Source organism: Peromyscus maniculatus, chromosome 19 (assembly GCF_049852395.1).
Source record: "Peromyscus maniculatus bairdii isolate BWxNUB_F1_BW_parent chromosome 19, HU_Pman_BW_mat_3.1, whole genome shotgun sequence".
NCBI lineage: Eukaryota > Metazoa > Chordata > Mammalia > Rodentia > Cricetidae > Peromyscus > Peromyscus maniculatus.
The window spans coordinates 14,083,574-14,103,673 of record NC_134870.1 but is presented as its reverse complement, the minus strand read 5'-3'; the positions used below and the strand labels follow the sequence as shown (position 1 = coordinate 14,103,673).

General features: G+C 44.4%; 1 protein-coding gene across 4 annotated transcripts in view; it reads right to left on the bottom strand.

Moving 5' to 3' along the window:
• Positions 1-20,100, bottom strand: part of Mapre2 (microtubule associated protein RP/EB family member 2) — a 150,458-nt gene that overhangs the window by 33,072 nt on the left and 97,286 nt on the right. For all 4 annotated transcript variants that reach the window (XM_006980114.4, XM_076554833.1, XM_076554832.1 and 1 more), the window contains 2 exons: positions 8,529-8,674; positions 3,440-3,653 (listed from right to left, as the gene is read on the bottom strand). In XM_006980114.4, coding sequence (XP_006980176.1) covers positions 3,440-3,653; positions 8,529-8,674 — 360 coding nt within the window. The remainder of the gene's footprint in view (positions 1-3,439; positions 3,654-8,528; positions 8,675-20,100) is intronic.

Below are 20,100 nucleotides of genomic sequence, written 5' to 3'. Positions count from 1 at the left end.
ACTATATCCCGCATGTAATGTATGTCTTATGATAATTCTTCTCCAGTAAAATTTTACTGCCCCTCAATGTCTAATATTCAGGACACATTTGATCAAAGAGGAATGATGAATTTTGCCTCCTGAAAAATACCTTTCCTCCCTAAACAAGACCAACAAAATAAACACCATCAAGGCATGGGAGCAGTATCAGAAATCACCGCCTTCTGGAACATCAAAAGAAAATCAAATTTATGAACTGTTGACTTTCATATATTTCCCAGGTTCTGTCACCTGAGAGGCTAAGCTCTGGAAAACACAGATTTCTCATTCGGGCTCACAGCATTCTATCAAAACCCGCACGAGCTCCTCTGTGGCTTTTGTGAGAGGGCTGGCCAGTGTAGCCTCATTCTGGGTGGAAGAGTAGACATGTTAGAAGGTTAAAAAAAAAAAAAAAAAGATAAAATGCATTATGATTGTGGAAGGAAAGTATTCTGAGGTTTATTATCAGAATTCCAAAAAATGCAGTTGGGTTTCAAAGCCAATCTGTTCACCAGTAACAACTACAAAAAATGACACTAAGAAGGGAAACAGCAGCGTGCCCTGGGTTCTCACCCGAGTCCTGTCACTTCACATGCTTCCCAATTCCCAGACCTGCAGACACGCCCATCAACATCAGCCCTACTTCAAACTAAGGCAGTTAGAGGCAGGTGGGAAATCCAAGCAGATACACGGAGAGAAGAAAGGAGAGGAGGGAGAGACACCAGCCACTGCTGAAGGAGCAGCAAGATGCCAGCAGACCGGTAATGCCACGGCCACGTGGCAACATACAGATTATAGAAATGGCTTAAGTTATAAGAGCTGGCTAGCAAGAAGCCTGCCATACGCCATGAAATTGGTTATTAATATTAAGTTATTCAACGATTATTTTATAAGCTGATGAGGGACCATGGGGCCGGCAGGACCAGAGGAACTCGGGACTGCGGGCTGGGTGGGACCTGAGAAAACTGAGGGCGGGCTACATAATTTTGCATTGTCTTCAAAGCAAACACCGAAGAGTGCCATTCTCCTATCACTCTTCAAGCTTCTCTCTCCCTAACAACAACCACATGCTTATTATTTTCCTCAGCTGTATCCTTGACAAAGTTGTTAAGGGTTGGATCTTCCCCACTTCCATACCCTACCTGGCCTTGTTCAATTCCTGTAATCCAGACTCCAGGGCTCAGCATCTCAGGGGACCACTTCTCCAAAGGATTATTAATCACGCCCTAGGAGTCAGCTTCAAGTTTCACTGTACATTATATTTCCACAATTAATATTCATGACCCTCTTTCTAGAAACTTCCTACTGTTTGTTCTGTGAGACACAGATGAGGGAATTCTTAGAAAATGAGGACAAGGCAACATACTGCAGTTCTGTTTGGAAGAGAAGTGTTAGAGCTGAGGCCAAAAAAATTAAGGTCACAGCATGATTGTGGAAGAAAGAAAAATATTCTAGGTCTACGCAGTTTCATACTACTAATGATTTGAGTTCTCTTGACTTTCTTGTCTGTGGTCATCCTTTTAAAAAGGCTCCTTCCCTTCACGTGTGCCTAACTCCCAAAGATCTGTGCTCGGTGCTCTCATCTGCGCGGCTCATTCATTCCAAACCTGGACTTGGACAGTCACTCAGAGTCTTTTATCCAACTCGTTCCTTAATCCACTCCTTGTCTCATCATCCCATGAATGATTTTCAAGCTGAGCAATCCAACAAACGCTTCAGGCTTCATTTGCCTCGACTCCCCGCAGAGGTAGACGCTGGATCATTCTATCTCCCTCCCTGAAGGCCACTCCTTAGTTTCTTCCTGTTTTTCTGGCATCTTCTCTGCATTCCAGGAAAGTTTCTTCTCCTCTACTCAGCCATAACTGTTAGGAATTCCTGAAGGCACCCTCTCCTTATCATTCTGTGTTCACTTTCAGCTTCAGTGTATGGAACACTCACACATGTCTATTTATCCCCTGTCCACACTTTTGAACCCCCCCACCCCCACCCCCACACACGTTATTTAGATTGTCTTTTGGATGTTGCAAAGAAACCCGAAACTCAGTATGTTAAAATAAATACAATTTCTTCTCAAATCCAGCCCTCTCAGGACTTCCTGGATGATAGCCTCACCCTTCCATGGGTGGGAGCCGAGAAGTCACACTCGGCAGCTCGCTCGCTCACTCCAGGATCCACCCGTTACCAAAACCCAATCCTGTTGTTTCCTAAATAGTTCCTAGAGGTATGTATTCTTTTTCTTCTACTATGTTATTCCACATGAAGAAGACCTCCTCTAAAAGACTGGTAAGTATAATGCTGATCTTATTATCTCTAACAATCATTTATTTATTTATTTGGTTTTTCGAGACAGGGTTTTTTGTCTAGCGTTGGAGCTGTCCTGGAACTTACTCTGTAGACCAGGCTGGCCTTGAAACCACAGAGATCCGCCTGCCTCTGTCTCCCAAGTGCTGGGATTAAAGGCGTGCGCCACCACCGCCAGGCCATTTAAAACAAACAAACAAATATTTCAAAAATCTTTGGAAGATGTCAGATTTCCAAGGGATACAGATTGCCTGGGATATAGCTATGAATTCAAAGAGAAAAGATGGAAAATGTTTGTAAGTAGTGAGGAAAAGTATGATCATAAAGCTACCTGTGTCTAGTATTAATCATGCCTAATCCATACTGACTAGAGTAGGCTGGGCAGAAATAAAAACATCTGAAATGATTTGAGCAATGGGCTCGCCTTTGGGATGGAAGAAAGTTTCTGAGAGTTTCACTGCTAATGAACGGTCTAGCACACAACTGGCATTTATAACAGTGACCCCATTTCACAAGAGCATACGTTATCTGGTAAAGTTGGCTGTTTACGGCAAGGATATTCCTAAGATATTTTAGAGAGGTTTTTTTTAATCTACAAAAGTTAAAAAACTCCTAAAAGTTCCAGGCAAACATCCTCAATGGTTTCCTAACATCCTCAATGGTTTCCCTTTTTAGGACAAGGCTGCGTAATAAATGAAGGGCCCATAGTAACATATAAAAATGATCACTAATTTCCTTTGCGTGCCTATTGAAAATGATCCACATGTAACAGCACAAGTCAGTTCATATTATGGTCTGTCTTGCCAGCTATTAGGCAGTAAAAACATTTTAATCAAAATCTAAATAGGCTGCTTAAAAATTTTCAGAAAAATTAGAGAGAAAAAAAAAAAAAAACCTATCTCCAGGGTATTATCTTAACATCCGGAGACACAGCATGTGAGGCTCTGGCTATTTAATATCTGAACTCAAGACTCATGACAAATGGGTCACGGAAAGATCAGCGCGTACACAGACAATACTGAAAACCATGCAAAGGCATGAAAACACCGTCAATTCACGAGCGCAGACTTAAAGCCCAGGAGGGCTGGAACCAATCCCTGCCTGGAGAGCGACGACCTACCTGCCGTGGGGGAGTTCGCGTGGTGAGACTTCTTGGGCAGGTTGAAGATCTGTTCCCCGGGGTCAGGGGGAGGGATGGCATCTTGCCCTTGCCGAGCCTCCACGGGATCATACTCCTTCCCGTCATAGTTAGCGTCGTAGAACTTCTTAAACCACTGGATAAAATCCAGGTTGTCTTGGAAACGCCCTTTCACCAGCTTCTCCACCGGAATTACCTGCAACATCAGGTCACTACATGAGTCACAAAGCCCAGGTTTCTTTAGCGTGTTACACGGTTATATCCCAAGGATTGCGTGCCTGCAGTCCTCTAGTGAACAAAATTTTAAAAACGTATTTATGTGCATGTGTGTGTGCCTGCTTGTCTGTGTGGGCACCGCCACGTGTTTATGGTGCCTGCTGAGGCCAGAAGAGGTCGCTGGATCCCCTGAGAGTGGAGCTGCAGATGGCTGTGAGTCACCGGGTGTCGGGGACCAAAACTGAACCAGAGTCCTCTCTCTGTGGGAGCAGCAGGTGCTCTTGACCACTGAGCCGTCTCTTGGGCCCCACGGCTACAGTTCTTGACCACATGCTTATTATTCTCATGGTCTCAGCGTCTCAGGGGACCACTTCTCCAAAGGATTACTAATCACGCACGCCCTGGGAGTCAGCTTTCCACATATTATTTCCAAGTTTGGGTCTCTTTGGCCCCGGGGCTACAGTTCTTGACCACTGGCTTCTTTCCATACCTGTCTTCTCAGTCGTGTTCTAGAATTAACACAATTTTAACTATTTAAAGAACTGATTAAAAAAAAAAAACAAAAATCAGAGTGAATTGTCCTAGAGAATGTAATACTTCCTGAATGACTAAAAAGGAATATTCTTAGCTGTGAAGAGGGTGTGATCTGCCAGGTCTGGTAGCAGCAAGAGCCTGTGATCCCAGCCCTTGAGAGACCAAGGCAGGATTATGAATTTGAGACCAAACTGAGCTATGCAGTGAGGCCTCGTCTCAGAAAAGCCCACAAACAAAACCAGAAAACAAAATTGGGGACTTCTCTCGTGGACAGGATATTTATAGTTTAACAGTCTCCCCACAAAATATCCAGGCCTGGGATGATGATGTGCTCTTTCAAAGTTGAAGCACTTTCCTGTCTCTCTGTAAACCCTTGGCCCAGCTGTAGTGAGATAAACCCTTATAAGGTTTATGGCTACCAGACAAAGCACACGGCCAGGGGCAGATCAGTGACAACGGGTACTGAGTTCACGGGTCACACGGAGCCGAGCTCATTAAAATGTCGAGCGACAAGCACCCCAGCTAACAAGGTGCAGGGCCCAGGAGCTGAGGCTCTACGAGAGTGCAGAGCAGAGAGAGGGAGTGCTGTGGATATCACTCTATATAAATAAAACACCGATGGCCAGTGACCAGGCAGGAAGTAGGTTGCCAGGCAGGAAGTAGGTGGGACAAGGAGAGAGGAGAATGCTGGGAAGCGGAAGGCTGAGGGGGGAGACACTGCAGCCACCGCCAGGACAAGCAGCATGTAAAGACGCCGGTAAGCCACCAGCCACGTGGCAAGGTATAGATTTATAAAAATGGGTTAATTTAAGATATAAGAACAGTTAGCAAGAAGCCTGCCACGGCCATACAGTTTATAAGTGATATAAGCGTCTGAGTGATTATTTTGTAAGTGGATTGTGGGACTGCGGGGCTTGGGGAACCTGGAGAGAAGCCCTCCAGCAACAAGAGAGAGGCTCCTTAAGGGGGTCATGGGAGCACACAAAGGCGGCTCAGGACATGCACATCAGCTTTAGAGATGCGAAGCTCAGCTTTTCCAGAATAACCTTCCCACTACAACTCAGAGTCAGCCAGGATTCCCTGCTTATTCTCACAGGAACCTTTGGAACTATGACAAAGGAAAAAAGGGGGGGTGGGTGACTTGATTATTTAGCTTATTCAGTGGGCCACTATTTTTTTTTCCATAGGAAAATGGAATTGTATCATCATGCTTCCCACATAGCAGCACAATTACTAGATTTCACTTCTTCAATCACTGGGGACAACTGAATGGGAACTATGAGAGAGCGAGAGAACTAAGTCGTGAGTCAGAATGCGTATGTGTATGCGCAGGATTCAGAGAGGAGGCTAGTGTCCAGGGAACACAGCTCTTAGCTTGACAGCATGAATGGAAACTGAAGGGACTGTCCTGCAGCAAAGCTCTGCCACCTTGGAAACGATATGCCATCGATGGTCATAAGAGCCAACAGGGACACTTTAAAAAGCAAATGGTGGTTGTCGGTTCTTCTCACGATCACTGACTTCACTAGCTCTGAGTAGTCAGTGAGGTTTCCTGCACGAGGCATGATGTTCCTATCGTTGAAAGGGTCTTAAGTCCAATGAGAGAGCTGTTGGCTATCTCCAAAGTATTCGTGCCTCTAGTGCGCTCTCAGGGTCACCAGCCATTCTGGTGTTGGTCGCCTCCCTCCTTTGGTAACTTGCATGGCACTTTCTGGTACAAGGAACAACAGTTACTGGTAAAAAGAAGCCATGAATTTGAAAGAGAACAAGGAAGGGTGAGCACAGGAAGGTTTAGAGGGAAGAAAGGGAAGGGGGAATTGATATACTCTAATCTCAAAAGTCAATGAAACCATTGAAAAAAAGAACAGAAAGCCCTTCAGTATCAACTTCTTCTTGAGAAGAAAAAGTGAGGGGAACACATGGGGCTACGTGTTCAGCTAAGTCATCAGTGACATATTTTCTAAAAACGTTTACATGCAGCTGCAACAGAAACCGATACAGGTGCAGAACAAAATAAAGAGAAGTTTCTGGAAGGGACATTTTTCATCGATCTGCTGCTGGTCCTGGAGGCTCGGGGGCTGCCATGTCTCTCCTCTCACTTCCCCTGAACTCTCGCTGAAAGAATTCCTGCCCCGTTCGAGCTTCATTGACTTGGCTGGATACTTTATTCTGGTTAATGTCTTCTGAGTTTTACTGTTTGCCTTCAGAGAGACTGACTGGTAACTGCTATGTGACTTGGACCACAAGGTCCTTCATGAACAACCGAGCCAACCTGTCTGCTGTGTGAGGAGTTTGCAGGATGGTGGTACAGGCAGCTCTTACTTCTGTTGACTTAATTTGCATTCCTGGTTCCAGGAGTGTGGCTTCAAGTGAGCCCTCTAACACACTGGGAATGACAGATGGGATGGGTACATGACACTGTGTCTCCAAGGGATTTGGGCCATTACGGCATCTTGATGCTCCTGGGGCTGGTAGGCTGGTGAGGCCAAGGCCAGTCTCCTGCCATTCCAAACTTATTTTTCAACATCCTTAGCTCTGCCATTTTCTGTGTGTTCACGTACAGAGTGCTGCACAAAGCTCTCTGACTGATCCGCAGCAAGTTCCAGCCAGAAACCTATGGACAGGTGTTTCATCTCTCTAATGCACAAGCGTGGATTTAAAAGTGGAAGAAAAAAGACTCTCGAACTTTTAAAAGTAAGGAGAGCCTGCCCAGCTGGGTGCCGGGAAAGAGCTACCCAGAGATTAGCCACAGCAAAAGGAATAAAAGTGAAGATTTCTTAGAGAAACACTTTTGAAAAGGGGTCCTCCATGTGTTGTCCAGGATGTTCTTAAACTTCAGGCTTGAGCAATCCTCCTGCCTCAGCCTCAGAAGTAGCTGGGACTATCAAGTGTGCACTGCCACGCCTGGCCAAGACTATACAATAAACATTCCTAGAAAAGGAGAAGCCAGATTTTCTCAACATTCTGGTATGAATGCTTCTTACTCGGGGAAGCATGAACTGTGCTGATTTACTAGACTTTTCTTTCACCTTTATCTCTTATAACCTAGTATCTATTTTTATCCTGTGGCCTATTTATTCTTTTTATTAATACTGTTTTAAGAGTTGTTTCTAGCCTTGGTGCAGTGGGAAGGGGCTTGGACCTGCCTAGGCTCAGTGTGCTGGGCTTTGCTGACTCCCCATGGGAGACCTCGATTTGGGGGATGTGGGGATGCGGGGTGGCTTGGGAAAGAGGGCTGGGGTGGGAGAAGGGAGGGGGGGGTCTGTGGATAGCATGTGGAGTGAGTAGAAAATTTCTTAATAAAGAAAAATGAAAAAAAAAATAGTTGTTTCTCCTCTGCTGGTTTATCTCTCTCCCTCTTGTTTGAAATTCATGTCTTGTCATGCTTACTCATTCTAAGAGACACGGCCAGTCATACTCACTCTAAGATAAATCCCTAAATAATGAACACATATTAGCAAGTGAACATTTGAATAGCAGTCAACATTCATAGAGAGAGACCAGTGATTCTCAGCCCCTTAGTCCCTTACTGGGAGGAAAAAGGATGTGAGGGCCAACATTTCCATTTGTAACACCCTAGATACTTCAAAGGAGAAAGCAGCATTCACAGATGTTGGAATCTGAGGATTGCACCATGCTGGACACTTTTATAGGCACCTCCTCATGGCTGTGTCATAACCATGAGGAAAAGGAGGACCCTAGTCCTCTTTCACAAAGGAGCCAGTTTAGACACCTAGAAAACATGACTTGCTTCAGTTGTGGGACTGAGACTCAAAGCCAGGATGGTTTCCCCTGTTAACAAGTTGTTTTTCCAAAGAACAAAATACCCAAAGAACCCCAGAGGCAACTGGTAAACATAAGCTCCTCATTTGCTACATGGAAAAGCTAACAACCCACCACTGTGACATTCGGGACTCCTGCTAAGAGGTTTCTGTCTAATGGCTACTGGGTTAAGGATTTCTTAAAACTAAAACCTCACAGGCCAATGGGGGAAGTCAGGGCTCTTGTTTATGTATGTACAGACCCCACATGGTGAGATATCTAAGTATATCCCTCATGGATACGTTCTCAGACTTTACTGTAAGTATGCTGGAGATCTGGCTAAGATGTACGCAGTGCTCTTCCCGAGGACCGGAGTTCAATTCCCAGCACCCACACTGGGTAGCTCTCAGTCGCCTGTAACTGGCCCCTGAGGAATCCAATGCCCTCTTACCATGGCCTTTGCAGGCACTGCACTTATGTGTACAAACCCACATGCACGTAATTTAAAAACAATGAAATACTGAAAGCAATTCTGAAGAAAAGAGTACATCTGACTTACCTTATCAACATTCATCCGTTTAAATGATGCTTGCAGAAGTTTAAAATTGTGAATATACTCATGTTCCAACTTTGCCTGGAATTTTACTTTCTTCAAACTAATACAGCCTGGGAAAAGCATGTCCATGAACTGGCAATAGGCTGCTCCTAAAAAAAAAAGACAATGAGAGGCAAGGATGAGTCCAGCTGCACCCAGATGTGATGGAGGTCATGATTGCAGGCACCATGATACACAGCAGAGCCTCCGGCACACACGTCCCTTTTACCCTTGCACTTCCATCTCCTCAGCAGCAGGGGCTGGGTACCAGAAGGAAGAGACCATGCCTCAGCAGTACAGCACCTGTCAGGGCCACTGTGTACCCAGTTCTCAGTACCAACTTGTGGAATCCTCCACTGATGCCAAAGAAGCCATGGTAAGAATCTTGCTGCTTCAGCTGGTTGGTGGTGGCTCACGCCTTTAATCCCAGCACTTTGGAGGCAGAGGCAGGTGGATCTCTGTGAGTTCAAGGCCAGCCTGGTCTACAGAGCGAGTTCCAGGACAGGTACCAAAGCTACACAGAGAAACGTTATCTCGAAAAACAAAACAAAAACCCCAGAATCTTGCTATTTCTATGAGAGGAAAGGGACACATTCTTTCTCCTCTATCTAGCTACTGTCCTGCTTCCTGTCATCAAAGTCAATTTAAGAAGAAAAAGCACAGAACATATAACTATGAGAGCGGTACACAGGTTCTCATGGGATGTGTGGCCCAAAGACATATGCTCATGCTGTTTTATAGCCATCTTGTGAAGTGACTGGGCTGGAAACTGTTATCACTACGCCTTCTAATACCAGAAGCAGCTGTGTGCCTATTCCATTCCAGTCCAAGAGCAACAGACTTCCCTCTTTAGCATAAAGGAGGAAGCCAGGGGTCACCCAAAAAGCATAGGTGCTCAGAGTCATGCTGTTTACAAGCGAGAGAAAAATATGCAGAAATGTCCACTAGGACTCCCCTTGGACAGGAGAGACTGTCTTAGCAAAAAGGTTTTCACTTTTAAACACGAAGAAAGAACTATTGAAACATGCTAATCTCAGCTAGAAAAACCCCAGCAAGATGGCATTTCCTTGGCTCTTATCTGAATGGTAAAGATTAAGGACTTTTAACTCGAGAAACTGTCATGATGAGTCCTGACTCAGAAGAAGAGCAACTGAGTGCCAAGAACGGGAACAAGTGGCCTGACGCTTGCAAACTTTCTTCATTCTCTCCAGATAGCTCGCTCTCTTTCCATGACATGCTATTGATTAGCCTTTCTGGTCCCTGAAGAGCCTCCCTCATCCTTTATCACCGAGGCTTCTGGGAGGCCTTGTCTTTCAAGTGGGAGACTCCCCTTTGGCTTGGACACTGATGTGTCTCATGCCAAATCCTCTACTGAGATGGAGTCCCAGAGAAGGGGACACACAATGCTGGGAAGCTAAAGGCCTTGGAACTGGAAGTGCTGCGCAAACTCATTCTTTGTAGGTAAGGCAGCGAAAGATGAGGCAGAGGCATCTGGCTTCCCTTTAGATGCCAACAGTGTGAATTAGGAGTTTCTTCCTACGCAGATGGCTTCTTTTAAAAGCAAGACAAGGCATAGCAAACCCAAACCCCCAACACTGGGGAGGTAAGAGAAAACATCAGGATTGTGTGTGTGTGTGTGTGTGTGTGTGTGTGTGTGTGTGTGTGTGTGTGTGTGTGTTTGTGTGGTGGGGGCAGTCAATTATCCAGTCCTTTTAAAAGTGTCACCAGATGCAGCAAACTCCAATCCCCTGCAACATAATCACACAGGTGGGCATGTGGAAGCGCTGCCCCCAACCCATTCTGCAAAGCTAGCCTCATTTTTCCAGAGTTTAGCATTGAATTTGCCTCGGAAGACCCAGATGTTACATTCTCATGAACTAACCATCCAAATGTTCTACTTTTCAAATTTAAAAATAAAAACACTTTGGCTGGGGGGCGGGGGTGGGGTCAGTACAGTGAGGAAAGTTAGAAAAAAATCTCTAGTATCTGTCACCCAAGTGGTAGCTAACTCCTGCTTGAATTGTGGCATATACCATCTGCTCTTTTTGGGGTGGGGTTATATACATTTACTTATTTTTACCCAAATGTGACAATACTTTTTAAATGCAATTATTTCTATTTTTATGTACACTTGTTTCGGTGGTGCTGGGAATCAAACCCAGGGCCTTATAAATGCTATTCGAGCAATCTACCACACCTCAGGTCCTTTGGGTCATTTAATATTCTCTCTCAGTGTTTTGATGGCATTCTGGTATTGACATGATGCTTAGCAACTTCCCTCCACCAAGATCATAAATATTCATGCATAGTTTCTGTGAGTGCTTTTATGCTCTCCGTTTTACATTCGAATTCTGGATCCATGTGGAATTTATTTTGGTTTCTGATAGAAAGTATGGTTCTAATTTTAGGCATTCCAAATGTTAGTGGAAATCTGTCATTTTTGACTCCTCTCATTTGGGTGCCTTCTTACTGAGAGGGATGCTACAGGGTCCCACCTCATACTCCAAGAATACAGGTGAGCCTCCTCTTCCTGCCTCCCCACTAAGGAGGCAGGCCCATGACTGAGCTTCACTATGGACATTTCTGTCTCCTTCAAATGGAGGGAATGAGAGAGAGAGAGACAGAGACAGTCTGCCATTGTGACAGCAATGTGTCTGAGGCTCTGTGAAGTGACAGAAGAGTCAGTTCTGTTTGTCACAACATGCAAGATACAAGAAATCTGGGAAAGTCTCATCGCTGTTAATATTAATACTTTTTGTTTAAACACTAAAAATAAGAGTGAATGTTTGACATATCTACATTTTCTTATATATGTGTATTCATACTTGTATTATCATATTGTTAAATGTGTAATTTTTAGATTGTGAATTGTGTCTTTAGATCTGATCCTGTGATAGTCCTATCTTCTTAGTTATCTAAACTCTGTGTTCTGTATTAATAGATCCCATGTTTTACAACTTCTCCTCTTTCGCCAGTGGGTGGTGGTTGTTGTTGTTGTTGTTGTTGTTGTTGTTGTTGTTGTTGTTGGTGGTGGTGGTGGTGGTGCACACCCTTAATCCCAGCTCTTGGGAGGAAGAGGTAGGTGGATCTCTGAGTTTGAGGCCAACCTGGTCTACAGAGCAAGTTCCAGGATTGCCTGTTCTACACAGAGAGACCCTGTCTCAAAAAAACAAAAACCAAGCAACCAAATGAACAATAATTTCCCTTCTCTCAAAGATTAAAAAAATAACTATCATTCATTTACCTTTCTGGCGTAGTTTTGAATTTAAAAGGCATACAGAAAATGGCCTTTAAAAAACATTCAAATGTAACTCATATACGCAGCCTTTTAAAGTGTGATTCAGTCCGTGGGTTTCAATATATTCACAGGACTGTAAATCCAATACTAGGTATCTGATTCTAGAAGATTTTGATCACCACACACAGATTTCACAGGCACTGGCAGCCACTGCTCTCCGTCTCCTCTGCGCTGGCAACTGTTCCTCTTCTGACTTTCTGTCCATCTGCATTTCCCCAGATTTCACATAAAGGGGATCATTCTTTCTGACCATTAAGCTTCGTTCTTTTACTCAGAAAAACCTTTCAAGGTTCACTGGCACTCCGATCCTTTTTAAAGATAATATTCCATTATATAAATACACCATATTTTATCAATCCATCCATCAGTCAGTGGGCATCTGGGCCATTGGGGGACTACTGAGTAAAGCTGCAAGAACATTTGTAAGTTCTTGGGCGACGTATGTTTCATTGGCTGTGAGGTGGGAATCTGGGCTGAGTCATGGGCGGTCTCCACGATAAACATCTTGAAGAATAGTCCATCTGTATTCCAAAGCAGGCACACCATCTTATTCTCCCCCAGCAATGTTCTTCACTCTTGTGTGTTAGTCTGAGCCCAGCTGTGCCCGTGGGTGCAGTGGGTGCCTCATGGGTTTAGGTGGATCTCACTAATCACTAATGGCACCGAGTATCTTCGTAAAGTACTCTTGGGCCAGTTGTATACTGTCTCTGGAGGAATCTCTGCAAATCCTTTGCCTGTTTTTAAACTGAGCTACACTTCTGTTAAATTATAGGAATTCTATGTTCTAGACACAGTTCCCTTATCAGACACGTGATACGCAAATACTCCCCACTCCCCTTGTTCTGTAGATTCTTTCTGACGGGATCACCAGAAGTACATGCTTTAAACTGTGAAATAATCCAATTTAACCTTAAATTGCTCCTGTTGTCACAATTAAGAAACCAGTGATTGCTCCAAGGTGGTGGAGATCCACACCCACACTGTCTAACCCAAGGTCATGGAGATCCACACCCACACTGTCTAACCCAAGACTGTGGAGATCCACACCCACACTGTCTAACCCAAGGTGGTGGAGATCCACACCCACACTGTCTAACCCAAGGTGGTGGAGATCCACACCCACACTGTCTAACCCAAGGTGGTGGAGATCCACACCCACACTGTCTAACCCAAGGTCATGGAGATCCACACCCACACTGTCTAACCCAAGGTGGTGGAGATCCACACCCACACTGTCTAACCCAAGGTGGTGGAGATCCACACCCACACTGTCTAACCCAAGACTGTGGAGATCCACACCCACACTGTTTAACCCAAGGTGATGGAGATCCACACCCACACTGTCTAACCCAAGGTGGTGGAGATCCACACCCACACTGTCTAACCCAAGGTCATGGAGATCCACACCCACACTGTCTAACCCAAGGTGATGGAGATCCACACCCACACTGCCTAACCCAAGACGGTGGAGATCCACATCCACACTGTCTAACCCAAGGTGATGGAGATCCACACCCACACTGCCTAACCCAAGACGGTGGAGATCCACATCCACACTGTCTAACCCAAGGTGATGGAGATCCACACCCACACTGTCTAACCCAAGGTGGTGGAGATCCACACCCACACTGTCTAACCCAAGGTCATGGAGATCCACACCCACACTGTCTAACCCAAGGTGGTGGAGATCCACACCCACACTGTCTAACCCAAGGTCATGGAGATCCACACCCACACTGTCTAACCCAAGGTCATGGAGATCCACACCCACACTGTCTAACCCAAGGTGATGGAGATCCACACCCACACTGTCTAACCCAAGGTGGTGGAGATCCACACCCACACTGTCTAACCCAAGGTGGTGGAGATCCACACCCACACTGTCTAACCCAAGGTGGTGGAGATCCACACCCACACTGTCTAACCCAAGGTCATGGAGATCCACACCCACACTGTCTAACTCAAGGTGGTGGAGATCCACACCCACACTGTCTAACCCAAGGTGGTGGAGATCCACACCCACACTCTCTAACCCAAGGTGGTGGAGATCCACACCCACACTGTCTAACCCAAGACTGTGGAGATCCACACCCACACTGTCTAACCCAAGGTGGTGGAGATCCACACCCACACTGTCTAACCCAAGGTGATGGAGATCCACACCCACACTGTCTAACCCAAGGTGATGGAGATCCACACCCACACTGTCTAACTCAAGGTGGTGGAGATCCACACCCACACTGTCTAACCCAAGACTGTGGAGATCCACACCCACACTGTCTAACCCAAGGTGATGGAGATCCACACCCACACTGTCTAACCCAAGGTGGTGGAGATCCACACCCACACTGAAATGGAGAGCCAGCCACCTTAGGACAGTCAGTGACACCCATTTGATTTCTAGTTCCAATTCCCTGTATGTCCTTCATCACTCTAATCTCAAGGTTGTTTTTCTGTGATGGTGAGGTGCATTTCTTAGAGGGAATAGATGGATCCTGTTCTTAGTTGACTGCTAGTCTGTATGCTGACTGGAGACCATTAACATCAGTTATCTTAAAGGTGTGTATTAATTTCTGCTATCTGATTGGTGCTCCCATAGTCCTCATTTGCTTAGCCACTATTTTAACATGGTCTGTTCTTTCCTGTAACCTCCTAGGTGTGTTCTTTTTCTCTTCAGTGTGTAGGGGATGTTCTGTAGTGCTGAGTCAGCAGCCCAATCAGTTAGTGGGCTAGTGAAATAAGCAGCCAGCTCTCACAAATAAAGTACAAATGGCCAATAAATGTATGAAAAATGTTCAACTTCAATAGCTATCTGAGAAATGCAAATTAAACCACTCTGAGATTCCATCTCATCCCAGTCGGAATATAATCATTAAGTAAACAAATCCTAACAAATGCAGATAAGGGTACCCAGAAGAGAACCTTTATACACTTCTGGTGGGAACGTAACCTTGCAACTCAATCAGAATATACTGTGTCCTACTCAGGTAGTGGTTGCGCATGCCTTTAATCCCAGCACTCAGGAGGCAGAGGCAGGCAGATCTCTGAGTTGAGGTGAGCCTGGTCTATAGAGTGAGTCCCAGAACAGCCAGCTCTACACAGAAAAACCCTATCTCAAGTAAACCAATATCACACACACACACACACACACACACACACACACACACACACACATGTATATATATATATATGTATGTATATATGTATGTATGTATGTATGTATGTATGTATGTATGTATATATAAATGTACTATGTTCTTCCCCCAAGTCTGTTACTGGCCACAGATGTTTAATACTAAGGAAATACTCTTAAATTTTCCTAGTAATTAAGTTCCACTGAATTTTACCAACTACTATTTTTATAAAGAGATAAAAATCTTTTTCCCTTAATTTGCTATGACTAATCATATCCATTGATTTTTCTAGTTCTGAATTCTTTGCATTTCTGGAATAATTCCCCACTTGCTGAGCCTCCCTGCAGTCTGGCTTACATTCACAAACACTCAGGATCTGATGTGCGTATTTACAAGTGAGCTGTCTACAGCCTTGTGTATTACCTTCTTACCACGGTTCCTTTACCCTGGCAAGATAAGTTGAGAAGCATTTCATATTTTGAAAAGCTTGAGACCGAGGCTAAAAAGAAATGGTTCGGGTGGAATCCTGGGTAATTTTACTGCCTGTGCGGCCCGAGCTTTTCACGCCTTCCAATGCACTTCAGCACCACGGGAGCGTCGGGCAGAGGGGTAACTGCTCTGTAGGGACTGATGTCACAGGGGCATGTCACCTGAGCACCTTCGTGCTGCCTGGAAGCTTCGGTGTCACGACACATGTCAGCTTTTCTGAGTCGGAGGAGATCCCAGGCTGGCTTGGGGAGCCGCGCGGAAGTCATGTTGCTATCACAGCTGGGTGTGTACACCTGGTCACCTTCAGGTCTCCGTTCCCCACGTCTTTTAAGGGGCATACCGATAATACATCATGAAAAGGATATCTTGAAGTCAGCTGAGGCCACCAAGAGCAGCATGGAGACAGGAACTTTTACCACGGCATAAGCCAAACAAGGTTCCTCTCAAATGGTAATCTGATCACAAACTTGTGCTCTGGGTCACACCTCATCTTGCCTTCTCACTGAGTGACTCCTGTGACAACCCTCATCCTCTCTTGTCATGAAAAGTCTCCTCTATAAGAGAGCAAGCCTTCAGAAAAATGTAACTATAAGATCAAAGCAATCCTTTGGGAGGGTGCGGGGTCCACACAGAGGCTGGCTAAAAGGTGCTGTCCTGAGAACCCATCGGCTCAAAGTGTTCCTAGAGTTAGGAGAGTCATGAGTCTGGAAATCACTAGAAATAAAGGGAACAACCCTGCTTTTCCCATAGTGCTAGGCTACATCCAAACCTGAAGCCCTCAGAATGGTCTCAGCCGCTACCATCAAAAGTGACATGGGACCGACGGGTTTGGGGACACAAATTTAAAATGGACAGTCATATGCACAAGAGCTGGGAACTTATGATTGGCACTGTTCATCTGTGAGATGACAAGACACATGGCAGCCTCCTGGTCACCAGATCCTGGACTTCAGGAGCAGAACAAGCACCAGAACAAACAGGCACTTTTAGATGGAAATTTTCAGACAAGAGAAAGCAGCATTTAAGAACACAGCTACAGGGCAGATTATACCAGAGACACGAGATACGACACCCGCACTTATATAAAATCTGTTAGTGACTGCACGCGGACTTCCACCACCCTAAAACCTCACAGGACCCTTATGATGGGTTTTTATGATTACGCCATCTTATCAACTTCGGGACAAGCTCAGGGTATTACCAGCTAATCAGCAAAGCAAAAATTAAACTCTGACCTGACCTGTAGGGGTTTTTTGTTTGTTTGTTATAAGTCTTATTTACTTATTTATTTGCTTGTGTGCGTGTGTGCGTGTGTGCGTGTGTGTGTGTGTGTGTGTGTGTGTGTGTGTGTGTGTGTGTGTATGTGACTTCTTAGAAATATCATTTTCAAGTGAAAACTCAAAGATTCAAAGAACTTGGAAGTTTTTCTACATTATGATTCTAAGAGTAATTACAACGGAATACAAAAGAACACACAAACTGCTTTTCTTTAAGACAAGGTCTTGCCATGTAGGCCAGGCTAGCTGAATACCAATCCTCCTGCCTCAGTGTCCACATGCTGAGATTATAGAGGCATGGCACGACATCCAGCAGAGCCTTTCAAGCTGCCGACGGGATGTCAGTTATATGTCTGTGCTGGTTAGTTTTCTGTCAACCTGACACAAGCTGGAATCGTCTGAGAGGAGAGACCCTCGATTGAGAAAATGTCCATAGAAGATTGCCGTAGGCAAGACTATGGGGGCATTTTCTTAATTGATGATGGATGTGAAAGGGCCTGGCCAATTTTGAGTGGTACCACCCTTGCCAGGTGGTCCTGGGGTGTCTAAGAAAGCAGACTGACCAAGCCATAGGGAGCAGGCCAGTAAGAAGCATTCCTCTCCCCCTATTTTGTTTTTTGCAAAAATCAAGGTATATTCTAGGGTTTCCTGGTTGACCTCAACAGATAAACTGAGATGATAGTCTTAGTTCAGAAATGATCTGAATGTAGATTTACAGTCTACGTGTACAGCTGGCTAAGTGAGATCGCTTTCACAGTTCTGCATGTATCCCATCGGCTCCCCATTAGTCACTGAGCTCTTTTTTTTTGTTTGTTTGTTTGTTTTTTTTGTTTTTTTCGAGATAGGGTTTCTCTGTGTAGCTTTGCGCCTTTCCTGGGACTCACTTGGTAGCCCAGGCTGGCCTCGAACTCACAGAGATCCGCCTGCCTCTGCCTCCCAAGTGCTGGGATTAAAGGCGTGCGCCACCACCGCCCGGCTATAGTCACTGAACTCTTAAAACTGGTATTGTAACATTATCACAATGTTTTGCGCCAATTTTATAAGCTTTACAGTGCAATATGTGTTCCTTTTCTGAGGCAAACCAAAGGTATATTTCTCAAGGTTCTGCTGCTATCAGCAGTGTTGATGGAGGATTTTTTATACATTTGTAATAGATAGAAATAAACCAGAAAAAAAAAAAAGAAAAAAAAAGTGGTGGAGGAAAAGGTGAACACTGCAAGAATACTCAAAAGGGCTGAGAGTTGCAAACGCCAAGAATGGCTTTGCATAGTAAATGGAATAGAACAGCTCTGAACTATAGCTTACTTTTCCTGGTTTGGTCTGACAGAATGATTGAATGCTTTTGTACAAAAATCAGAGCCTTAAAAACAAGGATTTGGTGCGATTGTAAAATGGTGTGCCACTTTGGCAAAACAGTTTGGTGGTTGGTCAAAATGCAAAACATTGTTACTCTGTTACTCAACAATTTTACCCTTAGGAATATATCCTCAAACTACTGAAAATGTGCACCTATGAAACATGTACATGAAGGTTTACAGCAGTGTGTTGCTAATAGTAAAAAAGTTAAAACAACTCAAATAGCTATCAAATACTGGAGAGAAATAAAATGTGGCTTATTCATACAATAGAATATTATTAAGACATAAAAATGAATGAGAAACTGACAGATTAAATGACTTTGGTGAACCTTCATAATTTCATTTGTAGATCTTTCCATTTCTAATTTATAAATACATTTGGGGTTATAAATTATAAATGTACTGCCTCCTGTCAACATTGTATACTTCTATTTGATGATTTCTGTGTCAAACATTATATGGAAATGTTTCCAAGTATTTTCTGTATTAACTGTGAATGAATAGAACAAAATAAATTGCCTGTGATGGAAAAAAAAAAAAAAGAAGCATTCCTCCACCATGGTCTCTTCTTGGGAACGTGGACCTGTCTCCAGGTTCCCGATTGAGTTCCTGCCCTGGCTTCCTCAATGATTGACTGTGACGTGGAAATGTAAGCCAAATAAACTCTTTCCTCTCCAAGTTGCTTTTGAGCCTGGTTTTTATCACAGCAATAGAAAGCAAACTAAAGCACCTGCTTCTTATACAGCAGAAGATTAGACTGGACATACTGTAAATCTACTTCAATGTTATAGACTTATAAGCATTCCATCTTAAGTATACATAGTGTGTATATAAGATAAATATCTCATCTCTATATATTCCTATTGTCCTCATATCTTTACTTCTCTTCCCTCACATCTACTGCTGAAAGCAAACCTCACAGCGTATTTCCCGAAATGCAACATGATCTGTAGAGACAACATCAAGCCACAAGCAGCTACCCAAATTGTCCATCCAACTTTCCCAGAGGCCAAGGGACTATTAGGCAGAGGTGCCTAGTCACTGAGGGATTGAGCTACAGCTTTCCCTTAATCTTACTGACGAGGGGAAAAGAATTACAGCCTTTATTAAATGGACATACTGAAGTGATCGCATCTCTCCTTACAGTAATCTTAACAGGTAAACGGACTGTTAAAACAACAACATGTTTTCTTAGGCTTCTATCGGCAAGGATGTAGGCAAGGAGGAGAAGTGGAGAGCTGGCCCTTGGCTCCGAAGCCCTTACCATCCTCAATAGGTTGGGGCATGTCATCATACATGTCTGAGCCAACAATATTCTTATCTGCAAACCGTCAGGGTTGGACAGAGCACTCGGCTCTAAAATTAGATGATTATCTAATTCTCAGGCTGTCATCGACTTCTCTTTTAAAGGCTACTTGAAGTTTCTGCTAATTAGAAGACAGTGACATTTCACCTTCCCATGTCTCAGACACTTGCCAACGCTCTTGCCTCTGGTCTGCCCATCTTTTGTTGTAGTTGATGTCAGAGGGGCCCTCGAGTGCTGCATGCTCCCAGGGGCACTGGCTCCTCTCATCTCTGGTGACTTATTTTCTCACACTGCTCTTTGAGCTCCTGACATTTCATACTTAATGATTCAACTGTTTTCTGTCATCTCAACAGCCACATATTGACAATTAAAATACCTTTCATAATAAAGCATGATCGATTCCGAGACTGTCTGTAGACTACAATCACAGAGGCCTGCTATCTTTTTTGCATTTGGCCTGGTCACTCTCGGAACTGATGCTCCTACAGGATTGCATCTGCCACCAAAGTCCAAATGTCCTACTGGAGGAAGTGTCCCCGTGGGAAATCAGGGCTCACTAAAGAGGAAAGTGATACTGCAAAACACAGGGTTCAGTTTCCAGCAGGTCAGCAGCAACCTCTCCATAGACACAAACCTAAGGTTTAAAAGTTCAGTGACGAGGCTGGGGAGACAGC